Source organism: Streptopelia decaocto (assembly GCF_964273445.1).
Source record: "Streptopelia decaocto genome assembly, chromosome: 4".
NCBI lineage: Eukaryota > Metazoa > Chordata > Aves > Columbiformes > Columbidae > Streptopelia > Streptopelia decaocto.
The window spans coordinates 48996516-49014804 of record NC_138658.1 but is presented as its reverse complement, the minus strand read 5'-3'; the positions used below and the strand labels follow the sequence as shown (position 1 = coordinate 49014804).

The 18289-nt window shown below is 38.8% G+C and overlaps 2 protein-coding genes across 8 annotated transcripts in view; both read left to right on the top strand.

The window, feature by feature from the left end:
- EXOC1 (exocyst complex component 1) overlaps nt 1-2743 on the top strand; it is a 31777-nt gene extending 29034 nt beyond the window's left edge. For all 6 annotated transcript variants that reach the window (XM_082051070.1, XM_082051074.1, XM_082051072.1 and 3 more), the window contains 2 exons: nt 1084-1278; nt 2076-2743. In XM_082051070.1, coding sequence (XP_081907196.1) covers nt 1084-1278; nt 2076-2228 — 348 coding nt within the window. In that variant the 3' untranslated portion in view covers nt 2229-2743. The remainder of the gene's footprint in view (nt 1-1083; nt 1279-2075) is intronic.
- A 1116-nt stretch (nt 2744-3859) lies between these two features.
- Nucleotides 3860-18289, top strand: part of CEP135 (centrosomal protein 135) — a 38465-nt gene continuing 24035 nt past the window's right edge. For both annotated transcript variants that reach the window (XM_082050337.1, XM_082050338.1), the window contains exons 1-7: nt 3860-4281; nt 11710-11874; nt 13031-13221; nt 13723-13890; nt 15271-15412; nt 16501-16585; nt 17545-17673. In XM_082050337.1, the coding sequence (XP_081906463.1) occupies nt 11762-11874; nt 13031-13221; nt 13723-13890; nt 15271-15412; nt 16501-16585; nt 17545-17673 (828 nt within the window). In that variant the 5' untranslated portion in view covers nt 3860-4281; nt 11710-11761. The remainder of the gene's footprint in view (nt 4282-11709; nt 11875-13030; nt 13222-13722; nt 13891-15270; nt 15413-16500; nt 16586-17544; nt 17674-18289) is intronic.

Here is an 18289-nt window from a genome sequence, read left to right as displayed (position 1 = left end):
TGCCCACTGAATGTTTCCCACTGTTCATTGCTTTTTCTGTAAACAGGATTTCAGCCATTCATTTTCTGAAAAGTCTAAGACTTACTCTCTTTCTGAAAATTAAACTGTTTTTTTGTCGTTTCCCACTTGTTGTGGATTGGGTCTCACCACCACCTAAGCAGCCATGGAACTTGCTCCCTCCCCCTTCCCCAAGCAGGTCAGGGGAGGAACAGGAGGAGCAAAAGTGAGAAAATTTTGGGGTGGAGATAAAAATAGTTTAATCAGTGAAGATGAAAGAGAGAAAAAAAAAATAAGTGATGTAAAGGCAGTCCCTCACTACCTCCCACAAGCAGACTGATGCCCAGCCAGTTTCTGAGCAACAGCCACCTTGGAAGACAAACACCACCTCTGCTGCCTCCTCTAACCCTAATTTTTATAGCTGAGCATAATGGTACATGCTGTGGAATACCCTTTGGCCAGGTTTGACCTGTCCAGCAATAACCAAGACATCAGTGTGTTATCAGCCCTGTTTCAGCCACAAATCCAAAACACAGTATCATATGGTCTGCTATAAAGAAAGTTAACTCCACATGGCTCTACATGCATGTTCGTAGGTACATATCCCCCCATTTTTATTATGTTGAGCCAACTGGTGCAGGACAGTGAGACAAGAGGGCTATTATGAACAAATATTGCTGTAGTTCAGTTATAGTTTAAGTAGAGAAATTCCTATTCAGATAGGAATTCCTTTCAGTTTATCTGAAAGATCCAGTGTTTTTCCAGGCTGTGGCCTCATTAATTGAAGATTTTTGAGGCTGATTCAGTGTTAGTTATGATGTTTCAAAGCAAAGCTTGATTGCTTCTAGAAATCATTTATTTCAGTTTTACACTAGTATAACGCTTACAGAATGCTCTGTTGTTGGGCTGTGCTTTCGTGTTTCTGGCTGAGCACTGCTTCATGCCCCATTAAAAAAAAAAACAAAACAAAAATGAAGGGAACACACAATGGTCATCAAGCAGAATCAAGACTTGACTACACATATGCTTGTCAAATTAAGTTAATTTAGATTTGTGATAATCATTGATGCTGTTATTGTTTGTTAGCATTTTTTTGAAGGTGTTGAAGCTCGTGTGGCACAAGGTATACGAGAAGAAGAAGTAAGCTATCAACTGGCTTTTAATAAACAAGAGCTTCGTAAAGTTATAAAGGAATATCCAGGTAAAGAAGTGAAGAAGGGATTGGATAATCTCTACAAGAAGGTAGATAAACATCTCTGTGAAGAAGAAAACTTACTTCAGGTAATCTAAATAATGTCTTAAAAACATTCTAATGTTTACATAAAGGCTTTTATTAGTGCCTTTGCATACGTATGCTCTGAGAAGTGCCTAGCTTCAGCATAACTCTGAAAAAACATGAATTTTGAATGGAATTTCTTGTAATCCTGCTCTGATTTTATTTGTTATACCGTTGATTTGAACTGTCGTGGTAGAAAGAGAGTTGTAAGAAACTTCCGTTAGGATTCCCAGGTGCGCATTGATGGGTGATCTCTGTTCTGCAAAATATACTGGAAGTAGAGAGAACTAGACTTAAATGAACTGTTAACCTGATATGAAATTCAGCCGGTATGCCTTAGCAGAATACACTTTAAATTACATTTTTTTCTCTTAGTTATATTATTTGTTTTCTTATATTGAGTAAACTTTCTCACTGGAGTAAATGATGAGTAGATTTAAGAGTTAAACACGTATTAACACTTTTTTTGAAGTCTGAAATATGAATTAGTAGCACTGTTCTGGTTTGAAGCATTTTCTTTAAGGACAAAAGCAATACCTCTTTTAGGGCACTTTCCTCTTTACTGTTTTCCGCTTTGCATATTTGGTAGGAGTCCTGTAAAAAAGGTCTTAAACTTAATGGGTAAAAAACTTCAGTCATTTTATTTTTAATGCAACAAGTCATTTTACTGAACATCATTAGCAAGGTTTAGTTTTAAAATGGCACCTGAAGTGAGAATCAGTTAATGAGCCAAGGTTTTGCAGTTTGCATATAGTGATTGTGCCAGTTGACTGAAGTTCCTAAAGTTTGCTTTCTTTGGCAGGTCGTGTGGCATTCCATGCAAGATGAGTTTATAAGACAATACAAGCACTTTGAAGGGCTGATCGCTCGCTGCTATCCTGGATCAGGAATTACTATGGAATTCACTATACAGGATATTTTAGACTACTGCTCCAGTATTGCACAGTCTCATTAAGTTCTATAAAGGGAAAGAGAAGCTAGCAAAGTTTATGCCTGTGTATAAGGGAATCAAACACTATAAATGCTATTTGTTTTTACAAGGTGGATTTCCATGTTATGTGTAGTTAACTGCCATATATGTCAAGTTACACTCCTGCTTTAAACATCTTTCAGGGCAGAATGAAACCTTCGGAAATTTGTTGCTCTTCTACTGGTTCAAGTACCATCTGAAAGCATTAATTCTGTGAAACACATTGGATATAGCTTTTCCCTTCCCCTAAGGTTCAGATACTTTTATTTATAATCCCTTCTCTTGCTAAAAGCAGTAAGCACTACCTTTATAGTATGCAAAAAGGATACTACTGTTTCACTAATATTTTGCATCTTGGAAATTATGTAAGTATTAAAGACTATCAAATTTTTTGTTTGTTCTAGGAAGTACAGATGTGGAAATTTGTACAGTGGGAGTACTGAATTTGTGTTCTGAGATGTGATGTGACTATAATTGTTAATTAAATGCTGTTCATCATATTCTTTATTGCTACAGAGTGTTATTTCTAAAAGCTGAAAAATGCAGTTGTTTCCATTGTTTTGTCTCTGGGAATTGCAGTAGAATTGTCCTATTTCTCAACACACTTTTTTTCTTCCCTTTAGTAAGTGCAATGTAGCATGGTTTAAGCCCTGCCTGTAGTCCAGGACCCAGTTTTTCTGTACAGCTTGAGGAAATTGCTAAGTTGTGGCATAGAGCTGGGTTGTATGTGGAACACAAACTGAGACCACAGAGGTAAACATGCAGACAGAGGTAAGATTTGGGGTTTTTGAGATGCAGATGTGAGAATAAAAACCAAAACCCAGTAACATAAGTATGTTCTAAAACTTGAGACAATCTAACCTGCTAGATGACAACTTGGCACCATTGAGACATGCGGATTTAGGTGAGCATACTAACAGTTAAGCCTTGTAGCTCATTAAAACCTAGTTGTCTTCACTAATGAAATACTTGATCCAAGTTTTATAAAACCTGCTTACCGTGTCTTTGCACATGACTAAAGGTGGCCAAAGCAACAGCAAGGGGAGGTAAGGGTTACACTTGGCAGGAATTCCCCTTAAACTAGTAGAGATGGCTTATGTAAGAGGACTACCGGGCACTTGTACATCAGGCACTGCAATCCCTGAAGTCTGGCCACAGCAACTGTGCAACAGGCAACTGCACAAGAGGCAGGAAGTGCAAGTAGGATCCTTTAGAGCAGGAGCAAAGGTGGCGGTACCGTCTGTTTCTCCCCTTCTCTGCAACCGGAGCGCAGCGGCTGTCGCGGCCGTTCCTCAGCACAGAGCGGCAATTACACCCGGAGACATTAAACCTCGGGTCGAAGACTCCTGACGCGGTTACTTGTGGCCCCGATGCGGCGGAGCGCCGCTCCCGGGCCGTTGTCCCCCAGGGCTCTGTCGAACTGCCTCTACCGGCTGTGCCCTACGTCACCCTGCCCGCCCCTCCGCGCGAGGGCTGCCGGTCGCGCGGGAAGGGGCGGGGTGGCTAGCGCGAGCGGCGGTTGGCTCAGCAGGCCGCGGGTGCCGGCGCGTGCCCCGTTGCTGCGGTGACGGGTCGGAAGCGGCCGCTGCTCCGCGCGCCATTTTCAAACAGTCGGTGCGGCCTGGACACTGCGCGGGGTCTGCGGGGCGGGAGCGCCGGCCCGGGAGCGCTGCGGGGCACGGCTTGTGTCCGCCGGGGTGCGGGCGGACACACGGGAAGGAGGAGTGTGCTGCCGGCGGGACCGGGGCCCTCTCAGGCAGGGGGTGGCAGGGGCAGCAGCGGAGCTCCCGCGGCCCCGGCAGCGGCCGTTGTAGCAGCCCTGAGGACAACGCGGCGCTGGGCCGCCTCCGTCTCTTCGGCCCCTGGGGAGCGCTGAGCAGTCTGGGCAGCCTCTCTCAGGCTCTGGCCTACAGGCTGGTCTCGTTCCCTCTGGGTTCTGCAGTTGCCCTTCCGCGCCGGAGCTGCTTCTCTGCCGAAGCCTCAGTGAAACATCTCGGCTGCTCCTGAGTAGTGCGCCCTGCAAGAGCTGCTTTTAATGGTATGTCTGGTAAGACCGACCCGGGGGAGGGTGGAAAAATTAAAAATAAACCTGTTTAATAAGGGACTAACTGTCCCTGTGTAGGTATAGATTCGGCTTGCTGAAATGTCTGTAAAGCTTCCAGTTTGGAGAGACAGGTGAATAAGCAGGCTCTTAGTCGACAGGGTTTTCCTGTACTGCAGTGTAAACCTACAGGTTTGGGTGACTCTTTAAAAGACCTGTTTATTTTTAGACCAAGAGTTGTTCTCTTTTGGTAAAGTGGTGACACTTTGTAGCAAACATGGTGTGTGCATATCTAGTCAGAAGTGAACTCCCAGCAAATCAACTTGGAAACAAATTTTCAAAAAATATGCAGGCTCATTCAATGTATCTCAAAAATGGTATTACAGTAACTGTCTTTTACAGCACAGCCTTTGGCATCACAGAATGTTAGGGATTGGAAGGGACCTCGAAAGATCATCTAGTCCAATCCCCCTGCTGGAGCAGGAACACCTAGATGAGGTTACACAGGAATGTGTCCAGGCGAGTTTTGAATGTCTCCAGAGAACGAGACTCCACAACCCCCCTGGGCAGCCTGTTCCAGTGCTCTGTTACCCTCACTGAGAAGAAGTTTCTTCTCAAATTTAAGTGGAACCTCTTGTGTTCCAGTTTGAACCCATTACCCTTTGTTCTCTCATTGGTTGTCACTGAGAAGAGCCTGGCTCCATCCTTGTGACACTTACCATTTATATAGTTATAAACATTAATGAGGTCACCCCTCGGTCTCCTCTTCCGCAAACTAAAGAGACCCAGCTCCCTCAGCCTTTCCTCGTAAGGGAGATGCTCCACTCCATCATCTTTGTTGCCCTGCACTGGAATCTCTCCAGCCGTTCCCTGTCCTTCTTGAACTGAGGGGCCCAGAACTGGACACAATATTCCAGGTGTGGTCTCACCAGAGCAGAGTAGAGAGGAAGGAGAACCTCTCTGGACCTACTAACCACCCTCCTTTTAATACACCCCAGGATGCCATTGGCCTTCCTGGCCACAAGGGCACAGTGTTGGCTCATGATCATGCTGTTGTCCACCAGGAGCCCCCGGTCCCTTTCCCCTACATTGCTCTCTAATAGGTCATTCCCCAACTTATACTGGAACCTGGGGTTGTTCCTGCCCATATGTAAGACTCTACACTTTCCCTTGTTATATTTGATTACATTTTTCCCCACCCAACCCTCCAGCCTGTCCAGGTCTCGCTGGATGGCAGCAGAGCCTTTTGGCGTGTCAGCTACTCCTCCCAGCTTGGTGTCATCAGCAAACTTGCTGATAGTACGCTCTATTCCCTCATCCAAGTCATCGATTAATATGTTGAATAGTACTGGTCCCAGTACTGACCCTTGAGGCATTCCACTAGATAGAGGCCTCCAACTAGACTCTGCCCCATTGCCCACGACTCTCTGGATTCTTCCCTTCAGCCAGTTTCCAGTCCACCTCACTACCCGATTGTCCAGACCACACTTCCTCAGTTTAGCAGCAAGGATGCTGTGGAAGACTGTCGAATGCTTTACTGAAGTCAAGGTAGACCACCTCCACCACTCTGCCGTCATCTATCCACCTCTTTATGTCTGCATAAAAGGCTATGAGGTTGGTCAAGCACGACTTCCCCTTGGTGAAGCCATGTTGACTGCCCCTAATGACCCTCTTATCCTTGATATGCCTTGAGATGGCACCAAAGATAAGTTGTTCCATCACTTTCCCAGGGATGGAGGTGAGGCTGACCGGTCTATAGTTACCCGGGTCCTCCTTCTTGCCCTTTTTGAAGACTAGAGTGACACTTGCTTTCTTCCAGTCCTCAGGCACCTCTCCTATTTCCCAAGACTTGGCAAAGATGATGGAGAGTGGTCTAGCAATGACCTCAGCCAGCTCCCTCAGCGCCTGTGGGTGCATCCCATCTGGAGCCATGGATTTATGGATGTCCAGATTGCCTAATTGCTTCATAACCCAGTCCTCATCAACCGAGGCAAACTCCTCCATTGTCCTGACTTCCTCTGGGGCCTCAGCAGTACGGGGCTTCTCAGGACAGCCTCTGGCAGAGTAGACAGAGACAAAGAAGGCATTCAGTAACTCTGCCTTCTCTGTATCTTCTGTCACCAGGGCACCCACCTTGTTCATCAGTGGGCCTCCATTGCCTCTGGTGTTAGTTTTATCTGCCACGTATTTGAAAAAGCTCTTTCTGTTGTCCTTGACCCCTCTCGCCAGGTTTAATCCTAAGGAGGCCTTAGCTTTCCTAGCTGCCTCCCTACCCCCTCTGACAACAGCTTTATATTCTTCCCAAGTGGCCATCCATGGACTGTATAGAGGCAGGTATTAGAGCACTACTGCAGTCAAATGGGGGATCCACTAGGTGCCTTTTTCACCCAAGTGAAAACAACTAACAAGCTCTTTTTAGCAGAATGAGCTATGTGACCAGTAGTTACAGGACAGGAACAGATGTTTTGTAAACATGTTTCACACACACACACACACAGAGAGAGAGAAAGCCTTTAGCATTTCAGTTCTGATAAATGAAAAATGCTTGCTTTCGGTGTTAGTGTTATAGACTCAGTAAGGAAACTTATTTCAGAGCATATAAATTTGTCTGTGCTAATTTCTCTGTGTTCCATTGTCAGCTGTGTAGTTTTATTTTTCTTCCACATGGCTCAATGTCCGTATTACGTCTTCCATGGCCAAGAGACATCTTTGCTGTGCTTTTTTTATTATTACATTTCTTATTGATAACACAGGTATTGCATCTGGAACAGTTTTTAACTTATACTCACTGTGAATTTTGCTGCATTGTTTTCAGACTGAAAAGGGGGTGCTTCAAGGTGCTAAAGTTTTTCTGTTTTGTGTTCCACCTGTAATGGTTATTTTAATAACTAACAACATTACTTTTTTCACACAATTTTATGCTAATTGATTCTATGCTTATAGCCTAAATGAACTGGATTTAAAGTTCCATTGTTGCTCATCTTTCATGTCAATGTTCAATTTCAGTCACTGGTGACTTAGAACAATAGGGAACAGTTCACAGGTGTCAAATACGTGCATTTCATAAACACCAAGGTCTTCAGAAGGCTACTCACAAACATCCACACATGTCACAAAATAAAGCACATGGAAGTTGTTCTTTATTAGTCGTTGTGAACATAAAGGGAAGAAAAATTGAAACTATTTGCTCTTCTGTGAATAGCTGAAAGATGCACTTGTCTAGACATCTGGACAAATCTTTGCCTGGAAATGCCTCAATTAATGTTTCCTTTTTGTTTATCTGATTTTGTGCTTTTAATCTGAAATGGAAATTGCATTTTCTTCGTAGCGGCACTAAATTGCATGAAATATTTAGATGATGAATTATGTGAACTATTTAGACAGCTAACATAATCTATCTTGTGGGAAATACCAGAGCTGTTAAGATTGCTTTCCAGTACTTTGCAATTTACAGACAAATCTAGTAAGTCCAGCACATCTTTCATCGTTATTCAATCATGATTCACAAGGCTGTTAAGTTTCTTTAAAGAAAATTGTATTCTGTATTGAGTTGACTGGTTAAGAATGTTGTAGAAAACTTAGATTTCCAAAAAGCTGTTGTGAAGCTTCTTTACCAAAGGCTTTTAAGAAATGGCCAAAAGGTCATTTAATAGCTCACTAAGTGATTAAAAGGTAGAAAGCACTACCTTGTGGTGAATGTGCAGATTTCCTGCTAACACTGATCTGAAAGAACAGGTTAAATAGCAAGGGACAACATTTGCTCATTATATGAATGTGTTAAGAGCAGTCCAAGGTTTGCAGAAAGAGGATCACTGGACTGAGTAATAATGTGGGAGTTAAGGAACAGTGTTAATAATGGCAAAGTAAATACACATCATGGGCTCTAAAGTGGCAGCTACCGCTCAGAAGAAAGAGATGTTAGCATCTGTGAATGCATCTAATTAATAGTTTAGAGAAATCAGAAAGGCAAATGATGAGTCAGGAATCATGAATAGAGAAGGCTACAGCAAAGAATCTTTATGGCTGCTCTGTGGCAGCTCAGAGTCATCTCAGTTTCAGAAAAAGCATGGGAAAGGGACAAGATGTACCAGCTCCTAGGAAATTTTGGAAGATCGATCTTCAGGAGATGCTATAATGAATGACTGAAAGCATGAATAAAGAATGAATATTTAGTATGTCTTACAGAGTTATTTTGTTCTGTAGTGGCTAGCATGGGGACATGTTTTGGATTTGTGCTGAAAACACCCTTGATAACACAGGGATGTTTTCATTACTGCTGAGCAGGGCTTACACAGAGTCAAGGCCTTTTTGGCTTCTCACATGACCCATCAGTGAGTAGGCTGGGTGTGCACAAGAAGTTGGGAGAGGACACAGCTGGGAAGGCTGACCCAAGGGATATTCCATACCCTATGATGTCACACTCAGTATATATAGCTGGGGGAAGAAGAAGGGGCGATGTTCGGAGTGATGACTTTTGTTTTCCCAAGTAACCATTACCTGTGATGGAGCCCTGCTTTCCTGGAGATGGCTGAACAGCTGTCTGCCAGTGGGAAACAGTGAATGAATCTCCTTTTTTTTGCACAGCTTTTGCCTTATCTATTAAACTGTCTTTATCTCAATCCACAAGTTTTCTCACTTCTACCGTTTCATTCTCTTCCCCATACTCCTGAGGAGGTGTGAGCAAGTGGCTGCATGGGGCTTAGTTGCTGGCTGGGGCTAAACCACGTCAATAAAAAGAAAAAAAAAAAGGTTGGGGGATGCACACATACATGAATTTATTATATACTTCTCCAGACATATGGTTAAAATCAGGAATTCATTGCCACAGGCTATTTCAATGTAAAAGTGCAAAAGATTCAGGAAAACAATTAGACATGTCTAAGAAAGGTCTATCAGGTACTATTATAATTATTTAAGTTCAACTTTAGGCCCATCAAGTCCCTGCACTGTAGGCTTGTAGAAAGAGGAGGTACGTAGGAGTAAGATTTGGATTATGGTTTTTATATTTTTATACTCTTGCTGTGGCAACTGTCAAAGCTATGGTGTATTGGGTCATATGGATCTTGTATTCAACAGCAGTTTATATATTCATTTTCTATTTCCAGAAAACCAGGTTTTCCTGATGGAGAAGTTACTGAATACTTTTCAATGTCATGATAAAACTAGTGATAGACTAAGTTTAGCATATGAGATTTATGCTATGGTTGTCTGTAATGACAGAGGTCTGTAATTACTGACACATAGTTTCTTTTCAACAAAGAGTGTACAACAATTACTGTCTTTGAAGAATTTAATAACTCTGTTAAGCTCTCTGAAATAACGACCCCCAATTCTTACTTTCATTTCTGGGCATCTTTTGGACCTATACTCCAGCTACTCTTTTCCTGGAGTAATTTTGGATCAGATGTGGCTCCACGGAATACAAGATAATGTATGATTCTGGTGGCAACAATGTCTTGAATTAAAAAGTGGCAGTCTTTAGGAAGGAGAGTGATTTACCCAGAAAGTTGTTGGTACCTCTCAATATTAGAGTATATTTAAGTCACTACACCTCACTTAAACGCCCATTGCAGTGTCTACTTCCTAGTCACAGTTACTGGAGTGCTAACATCTGCCCATTTATTTTCTCCACAGTTACTGTAGAAAAACTTTATTCCCTTACAAGCTGTGACACAGTTTTGTTCTTGATGTGTCTTCTGTAAAACCTTCTCAATATGAATAGTAGAAAAATATTTTTTCTTTCCAAAATACAAGCTATTAAATCAAGTTTGATGGATGTTTTAAACTAATTTAATCTTTCTAGCTGATACAATTCTTCTTAAGGAGGAGACGGGCTCGAGTGTTCTCAGCTTCTGTAGTAATATAAGATGTATTCCTGAGACGGAATCTAGATACAGTAATGCAATTGCTGTTTTCCTGAATTCAACACAGAATCCTCGACATTAATGCAGAAATAACAGTGTCTCATCAGTTTTAGCTTTAATCTCTGGCTGCCAAAGACATTTAGGACACATTAGTACCTTGACTTCAACCCAGTACATTGACGGTTACCATTTAGTGGAAGGAAGTATGCTTCCTCCTCCTTTAACAATCCCAGTGCAATATATAAGGGGTTATTCTCCATGTCATTGCCTAGTTAATTTCTCAACATCCCGGACATCTTCAAGCAAACATTTTGGCAGTTTCTGGGTTAGATACTGTGCTCATAAGACTGGGGATTTTCTGTCGTCCATGGAAAAGTATCTGGCAAATACAGTCCCATTGCTAGACTCATTTGTAGTCTTTTGATACGAGATGAAATCTTACTTTCCTCCCTCAGATTTGAGAGAAGCTTGTATGCTTTCTCATTTTATTATTTATTTATAATTTTATTTTCAAATACCTGCATATATTTATTTAATATATTTTTTAAATCTTGGGGATTGTGAAACAGCATGGTTTCAATGATAACCATTGGGTTAATACTGAAACTTCTGAAGAAATGAGAGAGAAAATGTTTTACAGAAAGAACTATTTTTCGAAAGTATTTCTAACTATTGAAGAGATGTTTTCACATATTGATGAGCATCAACTTTAGTATTTAATCTCTTTTCTCGTTCCGTCTCTAAATCCAGAAGGATATAACCATGTACAAATTCTTTTTCTCTCAAATGTACATAGCAAAACCAAAATTCTCATCTGGATTCAGATACAGTAGTGCTGGTCTAGCCTCTTTTAGATCAAGTTAATAATGAAAATATAACTAATCAGTCAAAGGAAAAAACAAACAAAAAATAAACCCAAACTAAATCTCTGATCCTTGAACTGTATTTACCAGAAAATGATGCAGGTAGGACTATTGTACACTGGTGTTGTTTTTTTTTTCTTTTTTGTTTTCCCTCATAGAAAAAAGATGTTCAAAGTTATTCTGTCTTTAAAATTTTACATATTTTATGCAATTTTACAAATGATTGGCATAAGTTATGTTAAGTACTGCCTTGTAAACTTTGAGAGTATGATTCATACATGAAAGAAATAAGTATATGGGGTTTTTGAGAATAATCTGTTAATTTGCGTTGTGGAAGATACCATGATGACTATGATTCAAAAAACTCAGAATCTACTTCTTCGTATTCCTACAGAAATATCTTTTCAGAGTTCAGTTCTTACATACTGGACATAGAACTGACAGTTCAGTTCATACATACTCTAAGACACTGGGAAGGAAGAAACTAATTTCCAAGACAAATATTTCTTTATAAGGAAAAATATGTAAATATGTTTAAAACTTATTGCAGTTGCACAGTGATTCTCTTTTGGTTTACTTAAATTTTAAGGGCATGCTTAGGCAGAGTATTTCCTACACAAAATTTGTTTTTTCCATTACTTTTTTTGGTATTATTCCTTCTTTAAAGGATAAATGCTGTAACAGAAAATCTTTTGCAGGTGTCCTATTTTTCCTGACTGTGACAAAAGCTGCCTTGGACGTGTGTTTACAATGACTACAACTGCAGAGCGAAGGTTCATTAATCTCAGGAAACGTCTAGATCAACTGGGCTATCGACAGCCATTGGGAGTGGAGAGTTTACCTTTGGTGGAAAAGCTTTTTAGGTATTCAAAAGGAGATTCATTAAAAAACATAGTAATCATAGTTGGTATTGTTTGATTTTTGACATAAAAGGGAGAATGCTTAGTCAGAAGATAATTTTCAAGCAATACTATTTGAGAGCTAACATTCAGTTCTTGTGTATGATGAAGTCAAATGTGTTTGCTTAAGTGGTGAGAACATCTGAAGATTTCATTTAATTCAGTAGAATTGTTTCTAAGGATCTTTGGTCGAACCTCGTAAGGGAGCTAACAATAGTCACTATTGATATGTACTTATAACTAACTGTATAAAAATAATCCCTGCTGTCTGTACTGTGGCTTAAAATAAAACATTCACAGCTCCGTGTTTATGATCTCATCTGGAGAAGTTTGAAGTTGCTATCTCTGCAGTTTTTACAGGACACATAACAGAAGAAAAACAAATATTCAGTTGACCTCCTTAATATATCTTCCATTTCATGGCTTTGATATAATTACAAGCAGCGTAATTTCCCTAGTAATCCAAGTATATTTGACTAAACATGCACATGTAAATACTCTGGTTCTGTTGCTCTCTAGCATCTAATATTGACAGAAGAACCGTACATATGCAGATGTGGAGTAATCTGCTTTCAACATTGAAGTCTCATTCTAGTGTCTAACAGACAGGTTTAATCTCTCAATCACTAACTTTGATATGATTTTCACAGAAGTGTTTATAGGTACTTACCACTAATCTGTCTTTATGGAGCTTCTGATCTCCATGTAAAGACTAGTAACCTTCTGGCCGTTTTAATTATTGACTTCAAGTTTCTTCTGTGGTAAGTAGTGCTACAACTTCCATAGTGCTTGGAGGATAAAATAATCTTTCCAGTTTTGAATATCTATGTAGAAAAGAGAGCTTATTAAATTATCAGCTATAAACTCCTGGTGTGCTTTCTAAATATCTTTATTTTTTATATTTGCCCTGTCCTTTCCGATCAACATTATTTAAGTGAACGATTCCTGTCTTCCAGTTTTTCTTACATTAATGATGTCTTTGCCTTCCTTTGAACCCATTTGTTCTACAGCTAACATGGTATCAGGGAAAGGTTTTTGTTCTCAGATCATAATAAATATTTGCATCTGCAGTGTAAAAGCTAATAACAATTCTAACGTGTCTGATGCTCCTTTTTTCTAGTGACCTAGTTCGTACAACTGAGAGCTTGCGCAGTGCAAAGTTATCTGCTGGAAAAAATGAAAAAGAATGCAGCAATTATGATGCTATTTTGGAACCTTATAAAACAGAGAATGCTAAACTTACCAGGGAAAATAATGAACTGCATTTAGAAATACTAAAACTGAAAGAACAATCTGATCGTCATGTTAAAGGTAATATAAAAATTATGATTTTTTTTTTTTTTTAATCCTTGCATGCCAAAATAAAATTGTGTCTAAATCTTTGATCCTCAGATTCATTTATCTGTACTTAGGAGTGTGAGCTGTCATTGACTTTGGTGTCTTTAATGAATGAAGCTCATGCACAGACATTTCTTTTGTAGTTAAACAGCATCTGAGGTCCTGCAAGTCATTGTTTTAATAAAACATGAAGATGTTAGAACTTTTTAACACACACTTTCATACACTGAAATGCTACTTTTAAATTTAAAATTAAATACTGCTGTTAAATGTGCCAAAGGGGTTTTATTTGTATAACATTTTAAAATATATACTTTGTTGTTTGCGTGTATATGAGTACACATATGTATGTGTATTTGAAAATTTCATGTTATCGAAAAAGAATATAGAATTCTTTTTAGGCTTATTTTGTTGCTACTACAAAAAAATAATAATGCATAAGAAAGATAATATTGCTTTTTCTCTCCTTTGAAGATCTGAAAGCCTCCTTAAGGAGAGTTGAACATGAAACAGGTGACTTGAAATTTCTGAATAACCAATATGTACATAAGATTAAAATGCTGGAAAAAGAGAACAAAGCCAAGACTGAAAAAATCCAGCAGCTTCAGGAGAAGAATCTGCAAGCAGTGGTGCAAACACCTGGTGAGTGTACATAATCACAGGTATTTTAACTTTTCTCTGGGCTTTTTTTGGCTCTTCTGAACATAATCATTTTATCTCTAGGAAGAGAAGTTACTACAGTAAAGTAACTATCCAATAGAATAACATTACCTTTTGAAAGTTTTGGCTCTGAATCACAGTCTTTTTCTCTGCATGGAATAAGTTTTGTTAGCACATCACATGTGTTAGGGACAATTTTGAATACAAACTTAGATTCAATACATGACTATTAAGTTAAAACATGACTGGAAAGCACTGTTAATCAACAGGTTTTGCTGCACCTAATTTAGTCAGAGGCAGGTTATTTGATACTTGAATCTTTTTGACAGCTAATTGATGATGTGTGACTGATACAGATTTTTGTAACCAAGATCTAAAAGTAGCAAGGTGCAAAATATGTCTACAAAATAACATTCTAACTCTCCGAAAGCTTACATTATTTAAAGGGTCTTTTGATAACTTAAAATATTCTGGATGTTATTTTCAGGCTAATTTCTTTTTCCACAGTTTCATTTTTCTTCATTTTTTTTTCAAGGTAAGGGAAATAGTGAGAAGTACTTTGAGAAATTTTGAAATAGTCTTTTCTTTCTGAGTCAGTGAATTACCTATGTAGTTTTGGCATCTGAGAGAAATTAATAGGTAGTTAGATGAAATTAATATTTCTCTCTATTTTTCCACACCTTTCTGTGTCCTTTGCTTCAAAGATGCCATATTACACTTTTGTTTTTCTGCCTACTTGCCCATTGGTCATCAGTCTTCTGGGGTTTTTCTGTACTACATCATCAAGTATTGTATATTCTTATTTAATCATGTGAGAAAGAGTAATTGTTCCCTCTAGAAATAATACTGTGTTTTGCTTTATTTTTAATATAAAGTTACCATGCAAGAAAATAACCTACTGTGCTTCATATGATATTCATTCACAGAAATGACAATAGGATAGAAGTAAAAAACATTACTAAACTATGCAGAGGTTAGTCCAGTCATAAAATAGTTCTTAAATGTGAAAACAAAAGGTCTTTTGTGATGTTTTAATTTAGCTTCTTTAGTAAGGTAAATCACTAATAGATTCAACAAGTTTGAACTGTAGAACATTTGGGGTTTTAAACACTGAGGAAAATTACTTATACTGAACTTTGCATGTTTCTTTATTATAAAACTGAATGAAAAAACTGATACTAACGGGCAAGAATGGTATTGTCTAGAATGTACAAATTTTATCAACTTATTACAAAGAGATTAAAATGGTGACATGTGCTAGTTCAGAAGCAGTGGAATAAATGGGAAATTTAATTTTGTGTTAAAGACGACGACTCCCTTGCTTTAACTTCAAGTAACAGGCATTTGGGGTTGGGCTTTTAGGTGGCAGAAAAAGACACATTCCCTTCAGGCGACAACGCATGCAGATAGACCAGCCTGTCCCTCCATCAGGCGTTAGTGCCTACCCAGTTCCTCAGCCAGAGGACCCTTATATCGCAGACCTTCTCCAGGTGGCTGACAATCGGTAATGTAGCAAACTTTTAAATTTTGAAGTGTAGGTGTTAAATACCTGCAGTGATTTTCTACCTCCACCCTCCTTTTACCTTTCAAATTTGCTTCAAACAAAATGGTATTTGATGATATTTTAAGAGCTCTATAGTTCTTAAATAGGATTTTGCTTAGTGATTGACAGTGCTGCCTGTGGCAGAGTTAAAATGGATATTTAATAAGCTGCTTGTTTTATTAAAGGATTTCTCTTGAGATTTCTATATTGGTTTTACTGTCATACCTAATTTTAGATACACTGGAAAAAAAAGCTGACTATAATGCTTTGCTTAAGGGTAAACTGATTTGTTTTGGAAGACTAAAATATTCTTGATTTTTGTAATATTATTTTTGTCTTGAGAACCTGTACTATGAAAGGTTCAAGTCAATTGTTTTTTCTTATTTAGCTAGTTTACATTGCTATTAGCTAGGTGTGGCCTCTCTAAGAAGATATCAGTGACTACCCTGTGCTGGACACAGCCAGTTCCACCTGGCTTCAAAACAGACCCACTGGCCCATCAGTCAAGCTGGTGGCTCCCTTGTGCAAATGTATTTAAGAAAGGGGGAGAAACAGTGCTGCACAGTAACACTTAGAGGGAGGAAAATAAAAATATGAGAGAAACAACTGTGAGGACATCAAGATCAATGAAAAAGGAGGGGGAGGAGGTGCTTCAGGCACCGGAGCAGAGATTCCCTTGCAGCCCGTGGAGAAGACCGTGGTCATGCAGGATGTCCATGTGGCCTGTGGAGAACAACACTTCAGAGGAGATAATTGGTAAATGATCTCCCTGTCTTCATCTTGACTCATGAGCCTTTTCCTCTTATTTCTCTCCCATCCTGTTGAGGAGGGGGAGTGAGAGAGCAACTGGGCAGGGTCTGACAGCCAGCCAAGGTCAATGTGCTACAAAGTCTCAAACAACAGCTCTGCATTAATATTTTGTATGAACAAAACTATTTTTTCTGAAATATTTATGTTTAGGAGCAAAGAGAAAATACTAATATTGAATTTTTGTAAACATATGATTCTTCCATGAATCCACTTTATAAAAGTATATTGCTACATTTCAGAATTCATGAACTTCAGGCAGAAGTAACAGAGCTACAGGAAAAGCTGGAGATATCTGAACGTGGAGTGAAAAATTATAGCAAACAGGTATATTTACAGATTTATTATTATTTAGGTGTAGTAGCTATTGCAATGGCCTTGATTATAATTTGTGCTTTAACCTCACTGGGAAAGCATTGTAGGGCTTGAATTACTTACGTAATTGTTCTACAATTATTCTAACTTGCCTATGTTGAGCTATTTCCTTTGCTTTTGGAGACAGCAGCAATGATAAAGTACTTGCCTACTGCTTTTGCTGATATATTTTGTGTATTAAAATTACATTAAATAAGCTAAGTTTGATGGTCATAAATAGAGTCTGTGTGTGTCTAGGGTTTTTTAGAACAGATCCAAAATAGTAATTCAATCTACAGATATCTTAGGATAATTTTTTTCACTGTTTGGACTCATTATATTTTTTCCATTTTAATTTCTGAAAGTTAATTTCTGAACAACAGATTTTACAATATTTTAGAGTGGATTGATAAGATACGCATAATGTTTAAGTGAGGGAATTGCATCAATTGTTCATATGTTGTTATATTTTCAGTGTCTGGGGTTAGTGGACACCATCCTATTTTTTTGTTCACATCTTGCTTTTCCTCTTCCAGTATTCCCTGTTTTTCAGTGACTGAAGCAGTCACTGCATTAGCTGATTTAAAAGCTTTTCCCCTAAATTTAAATGCTAGTCTCAGATGGTTAATTTGCAATATTCATTAGCTTCACTTTAAATGAAAATCGTTGGTTTCTCTTCAAGAAAATTAGCTAGTAGGAATTGTTTCAGGTTTTTTTTTTAATGAATTCTATTTGATTTGTTTATTTTTCTTTCAAATAAATAACTTTTTTCAGAAAAATCTAGAATTAAATTAAAAAAATGATAGTAAAGATAAAAATTGCATTATTAGGTGCGTATCTTTTTACTGAATGTTATATAGGTGTTTGTACGAAGAAAGGTTCTATTAAATGTTATAGAACATACCAAAGAACTTTTTTTCTTTTCCTCAAAGGTGGAACTAAGAGACAAAGAAATAGAGCGTCTCATGCTGGCATTGGATGGTGGGCGTTCTCATGAGGTTCTCTCTCTAGAATCGAGAAATAAAAGTAATGAGAAGCTTATCAACCATTTGAATTTGCAGGTAATGGATTTATTACTGTTGTTTAGTCAAAACTAAAAATACTAGCAACCTAAAAAAAGCCCCACAAAACTTCTAGCTTGCTTTTTTTTTTTTTTTTTCATTCCATTTATGCTTTAGGAGCTAACAATGGTACACATACTTAGGATAAGGAGTAGTTCAGTAGATAATCTCATCAGACAGTGGGGAATCTTCCTCGTTGAATTCAAATGGTCCCCACCTTTACTCCAACATAACTTGCAAGGAAAGGAGAGGCTTAGGATAAAGACATTTGTGTTTACTGTGCGTATTAGCATGCATTCAATATTGGTCTCAGAATGAGGATATAAAATAATACAAGACAGGAAGAAAGGCTGGAGTATGGATCAAGTAAAGCCCATCTCTGGATTTATACCATCAATTTTTCATTTTTCCAGCTGAGTTAGATGTTTTGTATACTGATTGTGCATGATGTACAGTGGCATGAGAGCCACGTTGCAGAGTTTATTAGCTTGGATTCAGTGCTCCAAAATTACAGAACGAGCTATGGCTTGGAAGCAGTACAGCTGTGTTCAGTGGTCCTGAATGAGTAAGTCATGCTGAACACAAATTGATTGTACAGAGAGAGTGAACCTAGAGC